At 40.4% G+C, this 16,998-nt stretch overlaps 1 protein-coding gene across 1 annotated transcript in view; it reads right to left on the bottom strand.

Annotated features, from left to right (window-relative positions):
* The window catches only part of LOC140494410 (CTD small phosphatase-like protein 2), a 29,580-nt gene extending 16,131 nt beyond the window's left edge, over nt 1-13,449 (bottom strand). The window contains exons 1-6 of the mRNA XM_072593594.1: nt 13,416-13,449; nt 11,631-11,760; nt 10,020-10,160; nt 8,058-8,172; nt 5,573-5,681; nt 207-293 (exon numbers count right to left, since the gene is read on the bottom strand). Coding sequence (XP_072449695.1) covers nt 207-293; nt 5,573-5,681; nt 8,058-8,172; nt 10,020-10,160; nt 11,631-11,760; nt 13,416-13,439 — 606 coding nt within the window. The 5' untranslated portion in view covers nt 13,440-13,449. The remainder of the gene's footprint in view (nt 1-206; nt 294-5,572; nt 5,682-8,057; nt 8,173-10,019; nt 10,161-11,630; nt 11,761-13,415) is intronic.
* Nucleotides 13,450-16,998: the final 3,549 nt, after the last annotated feature.

The following is a 16,998-nucleotide window of genomic DNA, read 5'->3' as shown; positions in this document are numbered from 1 at the left end:
AAAGAATTCAAGAAACACTTCATTCAATGACGAGCATGTGGAATTTGCTGCCAAAGGTAGAGAGGAGTAGAATTATAGAATGACATTGATGGGGAAGATGGAGAAAAGCACGAATATATTAACAGGTTGAGACGAAGAGGGGAGGACAAGGCTCTTGTGAAGAGCAAGCACATTAGGCCAAATTTACGCAGTTGAGATTGACAAACCTGGTAACTCTTATCCTGAAAGCAGACAGGAAATACGAATTCTGTGCCCTCCATAACGGTCAACTGGCAATGGACAAGGATCTCATCCTACAGTTAGAATGAGAGATCAAATTTCAAAAGGATTGGAGTTGGGTTACAGGAAGGCTGAAAATAGATACATATTGATTAGATTAGATTACTTACCGTGTGGAAACAGGCTCTTCGGCCCAACAAGTCCACACCAACCCACCGAAGCACAACCCATCCCATACTATTCCCCTACATTTACCCCTTCACCTAACACTACGGGCAATTTTAGCATGGCCAATTCACCTAACCTGCACATTTTTAGACTGTGGAGGAGTGCTACTTTTCTGCAGTTTGGTATATTTTAATCAGCCCTATTTGGTTCTGTGATGGGAGTCAGGTGTACAACACAGAAACAGACACTTCAGTCCAACTAGTCCATGCCGACCAGATATCCTAACCTATTCTCATCCTACCTGCTATCACCTGGCCCATATCCCTCTAAACCCTTATTATTCATATACCCATCCAAATGCTTCTTAAATGTTGCAATTGTACCACCCTCCACCACTTCCTCTGGCAGCTCATTCCATACATGTACCACCCTCTGCATGAAAATGTTGTCCCTTAGGTCTCATTTCTTTCTCCTCACCCTAAACCTATGCCCTCTAGTTCTGGACTCCCCCCATCCCAGAGAAAAGGCTTTGTCTATTATCTTATCCATGCTCTTCATAATTTTGTAAACCTCTAAGGTCACCCCTCAGCCTCCAACGCTCCAGGGACAAACAGCCCCAGACTGTTCTGCCTCTCCCTATAGCTCAAATCCGGCGACATCCTTGTAATTCTTTTCTGAACCCTTTCAAGTTTCATAACATCCTTCTGATCGGAAGGAGAACCAGAATTGCATGCAATATCCCAACAGTGGCCTAATCAATGTTCTGTACAGCTGCAACATGACCTCCCAACTCCTGTACTCAATACTCTGACCAATAAAGGAAAGCATACCAAACGCCTTCTTCACTATCCTATCTACCTGCGTCTCCACTTTCAAGGAGCTATGAACCTGCACTCCAAGGTCTCTGTTCAGCAACACGCCCTAGGACCTTACCAGTGTATAAGTCCTGCTAAGATTTACTTTCCCAAAATGCAGCACTTCACGTTTATCTAAATCCATCTGCCACTTCTCAGCCCATTAGCCCATCTGATCAAGGTCCCATTGTATTCGGAGGTAACCTTCACTGTCCACTACACCTCCAATTTTGGTGTCATCTGCAAACTTACTAACTGTACCTCTTATGCTCCCATCCAAATCATTTATGTAAATGACAAAATGTAGAGGACCCAGCACCGATCCTTGTGCCACTCCACTGGTCACAGGCCTCCAGTCTGAAAAACAAACCTCCACCACCACCCTCTGCCTTCTATCTTTGAGCCAGTTCTGTATTCAAGTGGCTCATTCTCCCTGTATTCCAAGAAAACTAACCTTGCTAATCAGTCTCCCATGGGGAACCGTGTCAAATGCTTTACTGAAGCTTATATAGATTACATATTGCTCTGCCCCATCCTCTTTATTAAAAAAAATCTCAATCAAGTTTGAGGGACATGATTTCCCATGCACAAATCTATGTTGACTATCCCTAATCAGTCCTTGCCTTTCCAAATACATGTACATCCTGTCCCTCAGGATTCCCTCCAACAACTTGCTTATTACTGATGTCAGGCTCACTGGTCCACAGGTCTCTGGCATGTCCTTACCACCTTAAATAGTGGCACCACCTTTGCCAACCTCCAGTCTTTCAGCACCTCACCTGTGACCATTCGTGATACAAGTGTCTCAGCAAGAGGCCCAGAAATCACTTCCCTAGCTTCCCACATCGCTATGCAGGGGACACCTGATCAGGTCCTGCGGATTTATCCACTCGTGTGTTTCAAAACATCCAGCACTTCCTCCTCTGAAATATGGAGATTTGACAAGATGTCACCATCTATTTCCCTACATTCTAGACTTTCCATTTCCTTCTCCACATTAAACACTGATGCAAAATACTCATTTAGTATCTCCCCAATCTCCTGTGGCTCCACACAAAGGCTGTCTTGCTGATCTTCGAGGGGCCTTATTCGGTCCCTAATTATCTTTTCTTCCTTAATGTATTTGTAATAAACCCTTTGGATTATCCTTAATTCTATTTGCCAAAGCTATCTCATCTCCCCTTTTTGTCCTGCGATTTCCCTTAAGTATACTCCTGCTGCATTTATGCTTTAAGGATGGACTTGATCTACCTTGCCCATACCTGACGTAGGCTTCCTTTTTCTTAACCAAACCCTCAACTTCTTTAGTCATCCAACATTCCCTATACCTACCATCTTTTCCTTTCACCCTGACAGGAATATACTGTCTCTGGACTCTCGTTTTCTCATTTCTGAAGGCTTCCCATTTTACAGCCGTCCCATTACCTGCAAATATCTACTCCTGATCAGATTTTGAAAGTTCTTGCCTATTGGGCAATTTTTGATCATTTCTCCAATTTAGAACTTCAACTTTTAGATCTGATCTATCCTTTTCCATCACTATTTTAAAACTAAATAGAATTATGGTCACTGACCCCAAAGTGCTCCCCCACTGACACCTCAGTCACCGGCCCTGCCTTATTCCCCCAAGAGTAGGTCAGGTTTTGCACCTCCTCTGTTAGGTACATCTACATACGGACTCTGTTCTTGTACATGCTTAACAAATTCCTCTCCATCTAAACCCTTAGCAATATAGCAGTCCCAGTCTATGTTTGGAAAGTTAAAATCCCCTACCATAACCACCCTGTTATTCTTACAGAGAACTGAAATCCCCTTGCAAATGGGTTTTCAATTTCCCAGTGGCTATTAGGGGGCCTATAATACAATCCCAATAGTCATCCCTTTCTTATTTCTCAATTCCACCCAAATAACATCACTAGATTTATTTCTGGGAATATCCTCCCCAAGTACAGCTGTAATGTTATCCTGATCAAAAACACCACTCCCCCTCCTCTCTTGCCTCCCTTTTTGTCTTTCCTGTAGCATTTCTATTGTGGTACATTAAACTGCCAGTCCTGTGCATCCATGAGCCATGTTTCTTTAATTGCTATGATATCCCACTCCCATGTTCCTAACCATGCCCTGAGTTCATCTACCTTCCCTGGTAGGCCTCTTGCATTGAAGTAAATGCAGTTTAAATTTATCAGTCCTACCTTGTTCTCGGCTTGGTCCTTGCCTGCTCTGATTGTTTGACTCCCTTCTTTTCTCAACTGTATCAGTCTCAGATTGATTTCTTCCCTCACTAGCTCCCTGGGTCCCCCCACCACCTTACTAGTTTAAATCCTCCGAAGCAGCCCTAGCAAATTTCCCTGCCAGTATATTAGTCCCCTTCGATTCCGGTGCAATCCGTCCTTCTTGTACAGGTCACGTCTACCCCAGAAGAGCTTCCAATGATCCAAAAATGTGAATCCTTTTCCCATTCACCAGCTCCTCAGCCATGCATTCATCTGCTGTATCCTCCTACTCCTGCCCTCTCTAGCTCATAGCAGCGGGAGTAATCCAGATATTGCTACTCTCAAGGACCTCCTTTTTAAAATTCCTGTCTAACTCACTATTCTGTCTTCAGAATCTCATCCTTTCCCCTTCCTATGTCATTGGTACCAATGTGTACCGTGACCTTCTGCTGGTCCTTCTCTCCCTTGAGAACATTCTGCACCATCAAGACATCCCAAATCCTGGCACCAGGGAGGCAACCTACCATTCTGATTTTTCACTGCTGGGCACAAACGTCTGTCTGCACCTCAATCTAGAGTTAACTCATTCAATCTCTTGGAACGAGATGTAGCCTTCATTGCATTAGAACCAGTCTCAGTCTCAAGACCAGAAATGTGGCTGTTCATGTTTGTACTATATTCCCCTGAGAATCCATCATCCCACACATTTTCCAAAATAGCTTACTTATTTGAAATGAGGATAGCCATCCTGAACTACCTGCCTACCTCTCTTACCTTTCCTGGAATTAACCCATCTATATGGCTGTATGTGAGACTTTTTTCCCCTTCCATCACACCCCTTTGCCTCCAACTGTCGCTCCAAACAATTCATTCGATCCGATAGGACCCACAACCAATGGCATTTATTGCAGACGTAATCCTGAGACTCTCCCTAAACTCCCACATCTGACAAGAGGTGCATATCACTCTACTAAAAAAGGACCATTTTTGCTTCTTCCAATCTGCAGACCAAGAAAATAGCACTCTTACTCCTCTACAAAACACTGCTCCAGGCTAATTTTATACTTATGGCTTATATTTTAAAGTTTAATCAAGAGACATAGCTCAAATCAATCAAGAAAGCACTCACTCTACTCACTACTGCACACTTACAGCAAGGCCACACAAACCTACTTAAAGTAGGTGTTTCTGTGCTGTGACCTCTGCCAAACAAGCTCCTTCAAGATCAGTTGAGAGTTTCACTGTTCATAAATCAGATCATTCTCAAACATCTACAGTTGGTCATGATTTGGATGGTACTTTGGTTGAAGGAAGGGGAGCAGAGGCAGCAGTAATAGGTGAAGACAGGAGAAGGTCACACTCCAGCACAGTTTCATGTACACTGGTCTCACCCATTCCACACCCAACTGGTCTTTCATCCTGGGTTTGACCAACCACAGCTTTCTTTAATATGATTGTCAGGGATACACAGAGGATTAAGAGAGGGAGATGTCAGTGCACTGGACAATCCACTGGAGGAGCACTCTTGGCCCCAATGTTCTGGTGGCATAGGTTCAAATCCCACCATGACAACCAATGAACTTGGAACACAATTTGAAAATAGAAGTTCTCAGTCACCATCATCGGCTGTTGTAAAATTCCATTTAGCTTGCTAAATGTCCTTAAGGGAAGGAAATCTGCTGTCTTTTCCAGGTCTGGCCAACGTATGACTCCAGACACACAGTAAAAGTGGCTAACTCTTAACTGCCCTCTGGAATGACTGAGTGAGCCACTTTGTTCAAGGACAATTAGGGATCCAGAACAAAAGCTGGTCTGGTCAATAACATCCACATCCCAAAAGTGTTTAAAAGTTTGCAAACACTTATTTACAATTTGCCTCAGTTCAGTCAGAAACTAACATGCATAAAAATTGATCAACTCATTTAAATACAAAATTTAACTCATGTCTTTATTCAAAAGATTTCCAAAATGAATTAGTCATTTGTTCATACAGCTACTTTACTCTGACAGCGATCTCAATTTTAAGAGAAACTGCTTGGTCTGTATCATCACTTCAGTGGATAGAAGGATTATGAATCAAAACAGACTTGACTTATTGCAGCTAACCAGCATACTCACCAAGCCAAGGACAAGGGAATATTCAGGCACACTGCGTGTTTTCAGAGGAAGAATGGATTTTTGCAATATCATTTTCATTGAACTTTGGAACTTTTTAATGAACTTGTATCTGAAAAGAAATTTGAAGTCAGGGATCTCAGTTTAAAGCTGAACGACTTTTACAATTCCTGTCTACAGATCAGCACAGCTAGATGTTTAGTATTGCTAACTAGCCTGGTTATCACTAAACTAAAGCTCCAGTTTCAACTTCTGTATTTGAAACCTTCAAAATGAGTAGTTATTAGAGACCTTATTTCCACCTCAAAGGCATACTCTGATCAAATGATATGTTAAACAGAGCTCATCCATCATTTAAGAAATTGTTATAGGCTTGTAGCAGAGCATGTCCTCAGTGGCCTGATTAATATCACTCTTTCAACCAGCCCTACAAGGAATGCATCATCCATTTCATTTCACCCTATGAAACTGCAATTTTCAGGTTCATGACAACAGCCATATTGCGTCCAAGTACAATTATTTGTCCACATTATTTGGGGAGATTTGGAATCATTTGGAAAGTTACAATGCACATTAAATGGGAGTAACATTCAAGCCACACAGGTGTCAGGCAGTGACCATTTAAACAAAAAGAATCTAACCTTCTCCTCTAGACATTAAGTTGCATTACCATCACTGGTTACAGCAGAATGTTGATTGAGATTTCATTCATCAGAAACTAAAAACTGGGCTAGCCACACAAATACAGTCTACAAGAGCAGCCATTCCTGCTGCAAATTCTGCAACAAGTAACTCAGCTTGACTTCCCAAAGCCTGTCCACCATTTATAAAGGTTCAAGTCAGGTGTGTAATGGTGTGCTCTCCAGTTGCCTGGATGGGTGCAGCTCCAACAACAAAAAAAAGAATCGACACCATCCAGGACAAAGCAGACTACTTGATTAGCACCTGATTTACCACTTTGGACATTCGCCCCTCCACTGGCAACAGGCTACAGCATGGATCATCTACAAAATGCACTGCAGCAACTCAAAGCAGCTCTGATAATACCCGAGACCTCCAGCATGTAGAAGAATAAGGGGAGCAAATAAGTCAGAACAGCACCAGCTGCAAGCTCCCCTCCAAGCCATGCACCATCCTAAAAACTTTAAAATATATCACCTTGCCTTCACTTTTACTGGGTCAAAATCCTGGAACTCTTTCGAGGGCAATTCAAGAGTATCCAATGCTGCCTTTAGCAGAGTGCCCACATCCCATGAAATAATAAGGACCAAAAGCTTAGTAAGGATGTAATCTTAAAAGAATTTTTTTTTTAGAAAGTGTGTATTCAAGGAAGAAAGGGAGGCAGAGATTTCAGGGGTTAAGTCCTAAGCAGCTGAGAGAATGCCTGATGAAAGGTTTATAGGTGGGGATTCCCAGGAGGCCAGCTCTCAGAGGTAACCCTTGAGTTTGCCTTGGGAAAACAGTCCTTAACTGAAACCTAAAGAAAAAGATAAACACCTTTTAGCACCAGTTCCATCTCTGGGACCAATAATCCTTGCGATATTTGACAATATTACATTGATAGGGAGATTTATCTTGGAGACAGCCATTAGGATTGGTGTTAAGATGATCTAATGTTTTTCTTCAGACACACACTTACAAACACCAACATGGGCAAGTTTCATTACAGCCTTCGAGCTGGTGTCAAAAGTGCAGCCCAGCAGCCTCCTTCATACTTTTAGCATCCAGGTATTACTCAGTTATTAGCTCAAAAAATTAATTAAGTTGCAGCTCTCCACATTGATGACTCATTATTCTTAATATTAGAACAATAGGTAATTTATACATCCAATGTTTTTGGAGAGGTGAGCAAAAACTTAGTTTTTACAGCAGGTAACTACTTTGAACTTTTTTTTTCTAAAAACCTTCAGTTTCTCCCAACCTTGTCCCCTCCCAATTTAAAAGTTCTTCCTCACTCAGATCCCAAACCTCGAACTTCCCAAATCCACCTGCCTCCAGATAGTGGCCAATCTCTGGTCCCCTTGCTGATTGAGGTTTGGCTGTAAAATTTTAAAAAAAATTTCTTCTAAACAAAATTAAAACCTTGTCTTTGGCGTTCACCTCCTCATTCAGGAGTTTGAAATTTGTTTACTTATTAAGAATTACAGACAGTAGATAGAGTTAAGACACATCAGTCATGATTGAATCAAATTGGGAAAGAGACTTGAGGGTCTAAACAATCTTTTCTGATTTATAACTTGCATTATAACTTTTATTTTTTATTTTAAAGAATTTCTTTTTGAAAATATAAAATGCTTTGAGGATTGAGAACATAAAGTTATTGCATATTTTAAAAAAACCAAGCCAACAATGTAGTTTTTAAAACTTTATGGATTGATCGGTAGTAACACTTACCCCGAACTATGCGAGGCAAATACCATCCTAGACTTGACTGCACACTGATTTTATCTGATCAGACCTACAGGTAGAAGCTTTGCCCTCTACTCACTGATTAAAGTCCTCTCGCTCATCATTAAGACAGGAAGAGTCTGCTGCAAAATGTATGGAGAAGGTCATCTCCGCAGGCTCCAAGTCTCCAGCTGAACCTTTGTTGGCCTCCAAATCTGTTGGAGTAGAGCAACAGGTTCAAACTTTTAGTAAGGCACAGAACTAAATCAGCTAAACTATTGCTTTATACAATTATTCAAATATTATTCACACTTATAGGGAGGACTGCAATGATTCAAGACGACAGCTCAACAAAAAACATCAAATTCAAGTAATAATTGACAACAAACACCAGGTGTGACAGCAATGACCATACTCCAAGAACAAACGATTAGCAAAAAGGGATGTCTGTACTTCAGGAAACAAAACAAACCGGATGCTGGAGATCAAACAAAAACTGAAATTGCTGGAAAAAAACTCAACAGCAATGGCTTAGTGGTTGCCACTGCTGCCTCACAGCACCAGGGACTTGGGTTCGATTCCAACTTCAGGCGACTGCCTGTGTGGAGTTTGCACATTCTCCCAGTGTCTGCAGGAGTTTCCTCTGGATGCTCTGGTTTCCTCCCACAATCCATAGATGTGCAGGTTAGGCGAATTGGCCATGCTAGGTTGTCTGTAGTATTCAGGGATATGTAGGTTAGGTGCATTAGTCAGGGGTAAGATAGGAATAGGTTTGGGTGGGTTACTCTTTGGAAGGTTGGACTTGTTGGGCCGAAGGGCCTGTTTCCACAGTGTATAGATTCTATGATTCAATGACTAAGTCTGGCATTATTTTAGGAAAGAAAAGTAGAATTAATGTTTTGGGTCCAGTGAACAGTTCTGAAAAGGGATCACTCAACAAAATGTTAACCCTTCTTTCTCTCCACAGATGGAAGTGGCTACACTTGATATGAACTGCTTGAAGCCCAACAACTTGATCTTATCGGAGAGAAAGGGGAGGACTGCAGATGCTGGAGAGTTAGAATCACCAAAGGTGTGGCATTGAAAAAGTGCAGCAGGTCAGGCAGCAGAGGAGCAGGAGATGAAGGGCTTATGCCTGAAACATTGACTCTCCTGCTCCTCTGATGCTGCCTGACCTGCTGCTCTTTTCTGGTGCCACACTTTTTTGGCACAGTCTTCACCTCATCTTCCAATTAAACACACTCAGCCTCTGGACTCTAATATGGAGCTCAATTTAAAGCCTTAATTCTGTTTTGTCTCCACCACACACTGGTCTGAATTAGTCTCAGATTTGTGTTTTCAGACAGAGGTATTATTTATTATCTTCTGTAATTCATTACCAGTCCTTCAGAACTGCTTTTCCTGTAGCAAAGAGACAAAGCATTTGTCCTGGGGTGGGTGGAGATATAAAAAAAAAAGTCATATTTAACTCCCATTAACCATTTTTCTCTCCACATACGCTTCCAGCCTGACTGGGATTTGCCAGCACTTTCTGGTTTTGTTAATGAAGAAATTCCTTTGCTTCATTGCAGTTAAAATGAAAATAGATAAATCTTGGAAGCACAGTTAATGCAAAGCTATAGAGATAATGAAATTGGAAATCAACTTCATGATAACGAGGACAATCTTCTAAATCTGTAACCTCTACTACCAAAGGACATGGGTTGCAGATGCACGGTGTCAGCATTTGCAGGGTTCCCCTCCTAGACTCACCATCCTGAATTGGAGCTATATCATGATCATTGGGTCAGAATCATTAAAATTCCTTCCTAACCGCACTGTGGTTGCCCCTGCACCCCCATGGACTACAACAGTTTAAAGAAGTTCACTAACACTTTCTCAGAGCAGAAATGGAAACCTCAAAAAAAAAAAGACCCCAAACCCTTTTCAGCATCTTTCTGCTCCATAAAATGTTAATGTTGGAAAATTGTCTTTGCTAGATTTTCATTGGCTAGAAAATTATGACAGAATGATAACAGAAAACCTTTCCTTCCAGTTTCAAATTCCAATCTCCTGAACTCACCACGAGACTCCAGCGTGGAGTTTGGAAAGAGAGCACGAGCTTGGTTGCCCTTGGTCTTTCCCCTGGTTTCAATCCCCTGATGCTCATCTTGAAACTGCATCCGAATATTTAATTTTGCTGCCTTAGGGATGTATAGGAATCCTGGAAGTAATTAACATGTGGCATCATCTTACAGCATTAAAAAAAAGGGATGAGTCAACAACAAGGGTTTTTATAAGATGTAAAGCAAATCACTTCATTGTTTATGACAGTATTTCAAACATTTCTCCCTCTTTGTCCCCAAGGTCTCACTCGTTCAGGAATCAGATGTCATTAGCACCACCCATGTGTTGACACTGTCCTATTTAGAAACCTCAATTTTCATGTGAAAACCAGGCTGGGAGCAGATTCAAAATATAGGTCCCAGTGATGAAGAATTTCACTCAAAAATTTAAATTGGAGACATTGGGACTGTTTTCCTCAGAAATTTGAGAGGAGAATTGACAGAGGTTTTCAAAAATTAAAGAGGAGTTCTTAGAACATAGTTAGGGAGGAACTGTATCAATTGGTAATAGGCTTTGAAAACCAGAGGAGACAGATTTAAGGTGATCAGAAAAAAAAACAAACAATGTAACACAAGAAAAAGCTATTTCATTCAGCAAGTGGTTCGAACCTAGAATGCACTGCCTGGGACTATGCGTGGAAGGCAGGTACAAATCAAGGCATTCAAGAGGGAATTGGATTGATATAGGAAGAATGTTCAGGTTACAGGGAGAAGGTAAGAGAATCCTACAGAAAGTCAGCACAGACATGACAAATCGCATAGCCTCCTTTCACTCTGCAACCATTCTGTGATTACAGCTCATTCTGGTTAGATCACTACTAACTGCAAAATAGGGACAATCCCTAGTCATGCTGCAGCTGTACAAAACTCCGGTGTGGCTGCACTTGAGTATTGTGTACAGTTCTGGTCACCACAGCATAGGAAGGATGTGGAAGCTTTTGAAAGGGCTCAGAGGAGATTTAGATGTTGCCTGGTATGGAAGGAAGGTCGTACAAGGAAAGGCTGATGGACTGGAGGATGTTTTCATTCGAGAGGAGAAGGTTGAGAGGTGATTTCATTGGGACATACAAGATAAGAGGGTTAGATTGGATGGACAGTAAGAGCCTTTTTCCTCAGATGGTGATTGTTAGCAAGAGGAGATGTAGCTTTAAATTGAGGGGTGATAGATATAGGACAGATGTCGGGACATGGAATGCCCTGCCTGCAACAGTAGTAAGTCTCACCAACTTTAAGGGGATTTAAATGGTCATCGGACAGACATATGGATGAAAATGGAATAGTATAGGTTTGATGGACTTCAAATGGGTTTCTCAGGTTGACAACATCAAGGGCCGAAGGGCCTGTATTGCATTTGAAGTCTCTCCTCCAGAAACCTAGGGCCATTGAGGTGAACAGAAATATTAACCCACCAATCATTAACTGCCTAAAAACTTTAAAAGATCAAACCTGAGGGTTTGAGCTGTATGGACAAGAATTATCCACTAAAACATTAACAGTTTATATTTGGCTTTGAAAATGGAGTCATAATTCTTCCTAGTCGCCATAACAAATTAAGATTCACCTCATACCTCTATTCAGCTCTGTGCTCTGCCAGTGTTTGCCAGGTAATCGTGTGGCTCTGGGCGTGGTCGTAAATGAATTAGATTCATCACCACCCTCTTCTGAAAGAACTGGGCCAAGCGTCACACCTCGTGCAATCTAGTCCGGCGATGGAGAAAAGAAATTAGAACAATATTGATTTCTGTAAAGAAACTATTTTCTTGTTCAGTAAATTTTGTTGAAAAAAAAACACGGAGCAAATACCGAGGAAGAACATGAACAGCTAAATCGGATTCCTCCCAGTCGAATTGCCAGTTTGTTGAAGTACCAGAGAAATGCCATGTGTACAGAGCCAAAACTTCAGAAAGCATTCTCTCTCAAAAAGAGAATTGCAGAAGAGGAAGCCAAAACATTGAATTCTCTCAAACCTCAATATTTCACAAGAAAGAATTAACATAACAACTTAAAAAACAAAGAAAATACACAATCTATATCCTTGACATCCATTGCTCATGAAAGAAAGGTGAGAAAAGATCATTGCAACGAAGATAAACTGAAAACAGAAAATATTCAGCATCTTTGGGAGAGAAAGAGAGTTAACATTTCAGATCAACTCCAAATCATTCAACGCTGCCATGTGGCAGACTATTATTGCTACAGCAACTGCAAAACTGTCCAGCAAATAGTCTAAACTTCACAAGAGTTTCTATGGAAGCAGGGAATTAATAAATTCAAAAGGAGGGCCCAAGGACCACAGTAACGTGCAAGAGATGAAAAGAGACAAAACAAGCAGGGTAAATCAGAAAGTACTATTGCTAAGGGACAACATGCCTGAATTTTAAAGGATCACAATTTTTAAATAAAAATTCACTCACAGGATGTGAGCATCGCTAGCTTGGCCAGCATTTCTTTCCCCCCCCCTCAAAGGTAGTGGGCAGATGCCTCCTCAAGCAACTACTGTCCATTTAGTGTCGAAAGGGAGTTGCAGAATTCCGACACATCAACAAATTGTTGGCAGCTGGGCACACAATTAGTTTCGTAGATTTTAGGTCCTAGGAAAGTGCTATGTAATAACAGCCTAACACTTCTCCAGTTTTATGGCAACCACAGGGACTTTACATTTCCCTATCCCACTTACCTCAGCTCACCTTCTATTGAAATCCAGTCTCTTGGTCTGGACTTGAATATTCAAGTATTCCCCTGGCCAGCTTTCCACCCTGTGTGCCTGCTCCCCACTTTGCCCCCAAATCCCAAAATAAATAAGAGCTCATTCAAAACTTTGTTGGTAACATATACTAACCCACACTTCACAGATCTACATTAGCTGCTGGTGCAATGTCTCAAATTATAATCATACTATATTGGATTTTGATATCCTTCACTGTTGTGAATATTTAATAGTCTTCAGCCCTCCAAGATCACTGCACTCTATTTCCAACCTCTTGCACCCCCTCAACTGCAATCACTCCATCACTAGCTGCCAAAGTTCCAAGCTCTGAAATTTCTTTTTTTAACATTTTTCAATTACATATCACAACCTCTCACTTCATCCAAGCTTTTGATTACAATGTCTTATGTTGTTTTATGTCAAATTTTGGTTATTCACTCTCATGAAGCATCTCATGCATTTTTCTATGTTAATAAAATTCTTTGGAAATGAAACTTGGACTTCAAAGAATTTGGGTGGAAGAGGAGAAGACTTTTACAAGTTGGGAACTATCTTGAATGCTAGAAATTCTTCATTGGATATTTGTTTGGCTGTCCAAGTGGATGATGATTTGGCACAGAAGGAAAAGAGCAAGTTTCTTTCTCACCTTTTTGGGAGTTGTGGGTGTCATTTTCCTTGCAGGATGCAGGCACCCTGAAGAGGGACCAGATTCTCTTCCCAATGAGATTGAGAGAGATCTATCTTGACCCTTGGTGCAGCGTGGAGTCTGAGGGGTCAAAGGTTCTTCAGACATGGTTTTGCCTGACCGTAGATTCATTCTACACTTGATGGCTTTAAGTCTGAAGAGAATGACTGAAGAACAGCGATGTCCAGCAACTACTTGACTCAGTCTCAATGTCACAGGATCTCTGCTCAGTATCACAATCTAGAAATTATAACCTTCTGAAACAAAAGTTTATATTGGAGTCAAGACAATTCAAGCTTTTGGAATCTTTATAATATGATTGATAAAATGGCTATTTATGAACTTTGTTTTATTAAGCTCAAAACAATTACATATAACAAGAAAAAACCCAAAAGAACTACAGATACTGAAAATCAGAAACTATTGGAAAAATTCTACAGGTCTAGTACCATCTGTGGAGAGACCATTTTAGGTTGAGCAATCCTCCTTCAGAACAATTCTATACATCCCTCTTCCCAACAGTTCAACACAGAAAGAGGACTAGGCCAATTAGCCCTCCTGGCCTAGTCACTTTGATTGTGTAGGCATACCAGAAGTTCACATTTTTGCCTTGAGTCCATATTGCTCAGTTATTTAATAACATTCTGTTGATATTTTTAATCAAAGCTTCTGCTGATTCTTAACTTTCATCTTTTTATTAAGAAAGAATTTTTATAGTTTTGACCCCTAAAAGTTGCCTCCCTGTAGCTCAGGGAGGTGCCCCCTTGTTCAAGCTAAACCCTCCAGCAAAAAAAAAATCTCTATCCAACCTATCAAATTCCTTAATCATTTTAAAGACCTTGGTAGGATAACCCTACCACCTTCTAAAGTCAGGTCAGTTTTTAAAAAAAAGAGACCATTCAATCCATCATACCTGCACCAGTTTTTTGAAAGTGTTACCCAATTAGTTCCACCCTTCTTCCCATAGCCCTACCAGTATTACTATATGAAATTTAAGTAACCTGTCCAGTTGGTGAACCTACATTAACCACCTTCAGCTGAATAAATAAAAGGAAAAACCCCAATTGAAAATTGAAAAAAAAGCTTCAGCCATAAACACTTGGAGCTTTCTAACAACAAATTACCTGACATCCCCCAGTGACAGGATAGTGAAGTTACAACACTAGCTTTAATCTGTTATGCAGATTCAAGACCAGCAAGAAGAAAATTCCAACCAAGCTGAAAACCACACACTTAATATTTTCCTCCCAGCTGACCACATTAGCCCTCTATATTTAAATAAAGCTTAAATTCTTAAAGACCTGTTGCTGTATTGACAATGTAGTCTCCACTTGATCTGCTGCTGATGTTAATGATCTGATCCTTTACTAGTTGATGCATTCAACATTGAAAAGGTTAGACAATGACCAATTGTGATCATTATCAGCTGGGAATTGTTTGCACTACCCACCCAACCAACTCAGTGAAAATCTATCCCATTTCAAAGAAGGGAAATTCCCTAAGGGCTATCCTTCATGTGTGAAACAAAGTGGTGAATTATGACAGGTCTTTTCAGGGGGTTCACATCTGGGCCTGGTTCTATCCTTATATTGGGTTCCATCAGAAAACTTTGGATAGTGCACAGCAGCCACTTTCATACCTGACTTACCCCTTTCTTAATCCTTCCTAACTGGAGAAAGCTCATACAGGAAGAGACTGAGCACACTAGGAAACCTCACATAGAATGTGCAGAAGTGGTGTTGAGGGATTAAAAGACAAACACAACACTCCATCGACCAAACTCTTCAAACACCACCTGCACTGCATGTGGCAGAGTTTGTTGATTATGTATTAGACTTAATGATCATCTTACAATCCATCAAATGGGAGTGGAAGTAAATCATTCCTGACTTTGTGGAACTGCCTATAGGAGAAGAAATTGCATGTATCTGGACATTGGTTTGAGAACTAACTAACATTTGAAATGACAGTAAACCACAATAAAAAATATCAGTGCTCACTGTCTTCCTATAGTATGGTGGGAAATGGGAATAACATGAAAAGATTTTATTTTAATAAGAGTCAATTGTTGAGTATTCAAAGGGAGAAATCAGCAATGAATGATTGAAGATCTATTCAAACTCCACTAAATAATTGATATTTTATGGGTGAAGTAATTTGATTAATTATCATAATGAGTAAACTTATGAAATGAGCTATGGGAATTTTCATGGGTATCACATACTTCCACGTGCCTGTATTTTGTTTACACCATGGTTTGATACTAATCAGTAAAGTGGTGAGTTAAATGTTACAGTACATTCCTTTGTGGTTTGGCTTCTATGTTGCTTATGGCAATATGGATACTAATTAAATTAATTATTGAAGTGTTCAGAGAAATGGCATTATCTAATACAGAAAAGCTTCACTTCACAAGAATGTTCTATTTTAAATTGAGGATAACAAAAAATCAAATTTCCTCTGACAATTCAATGGCTAAATTGCGTAGAAAGGTTTAATTCATGGCCTCTGTTGAGTTAGCTGATCTGAGGAATATTTATTTTCAATTCACACTGGATAGAAAGTTTATAGTCAAGAAGAAATTTTTTAAAAATATATTTTAATTTAAAAATAGATTTTTAAATATTACAACAAATACAAAAGAATACAAAGAACACAAAAACGTAAAGAAACCCAACCTGCCCTCATGTACAAATGTATAAATATATATAGAAAAATATATAATAAAAAACTCAACTAACTATTTAACTAAATAAATAATAACCAACAACAAACTAATAGATAGTAATAACTCAACTCAGCCAAACAAGACACTCATACGTTCACAGTTCCTCCTCCCTGGATGTTGGACTCATAAAACACAATCGTTACAGTTATATAAAAGCCCTTATTAATTTTGCAGATAAATCTATGTCCAGGTATTCCAAAAAGGGTTGCCAAGTCTTATAAAACATGTTTTGTGGTGTACCATACTTGTGAGAAAATCCAAGGGGATATGCTCCATAACAAACTTCCACCAACCCGACAGGCCTGGGGGATTTTCGGATACCCAACCAGGCAAGATATTCTTTCTTGCACAGAAAGTGAGAATATTGAAAAGTTTTTTCTTATGTGCATCAGCAGGGAACACACTGGGCAGGCCAAGAAGAAGAGAGATCAGGTCCTTCTCCATCCTTACACCCAAAATCCTCTCCATTGGACCTGCCATAGCGCTCCAGTATGTTTGAAACCTACCACAGGACCAGAGACAATGGGTAAGAGTGCCCATACAAATCTTGCACTTGGAACATGCTGAAGATACCCCTGGTTTAAATTTTGACAAACAGTCCGGAGCTAAGTGGACCCTGTGGAGAAACTTCAACTCTAAAATTTGGGTCTTATTGCAAATTAATATCTTTCTTGCGTTATCCCAAATATCTTCCCATGCCTCTGAGGAGACCTCAACGCCGAGCTCTCTCTCCCACACCCTGCACAGTCGATCAAACACTTCTGAGGGGGCACACCCCAATTGATGATATAAAGTGCTGACAGAAAGTGTACTCTT

This window comes from Chiloscyllium punctatum, chromosome 24 (genome assembly GCF_047496795.1).
Source record: "Chiloscyllium punctatum isolate Juve2018m chromosome 24, sChiPun1.3, whole genome shotgun sequence".
NCBI classification, from domain to species: Eukaryota; Metazoa; Chordata; class Chondrichthyes; order Orectolobiformes; family Hemiscylliidae; genus Chiloscyllium; species Chiloscyllium punctatum.
The sequence above is the reverse complement of the archived record's forward strand: the minus strand, read 5'-3'. Positions and strand labels throughout refer to the sequence as shown.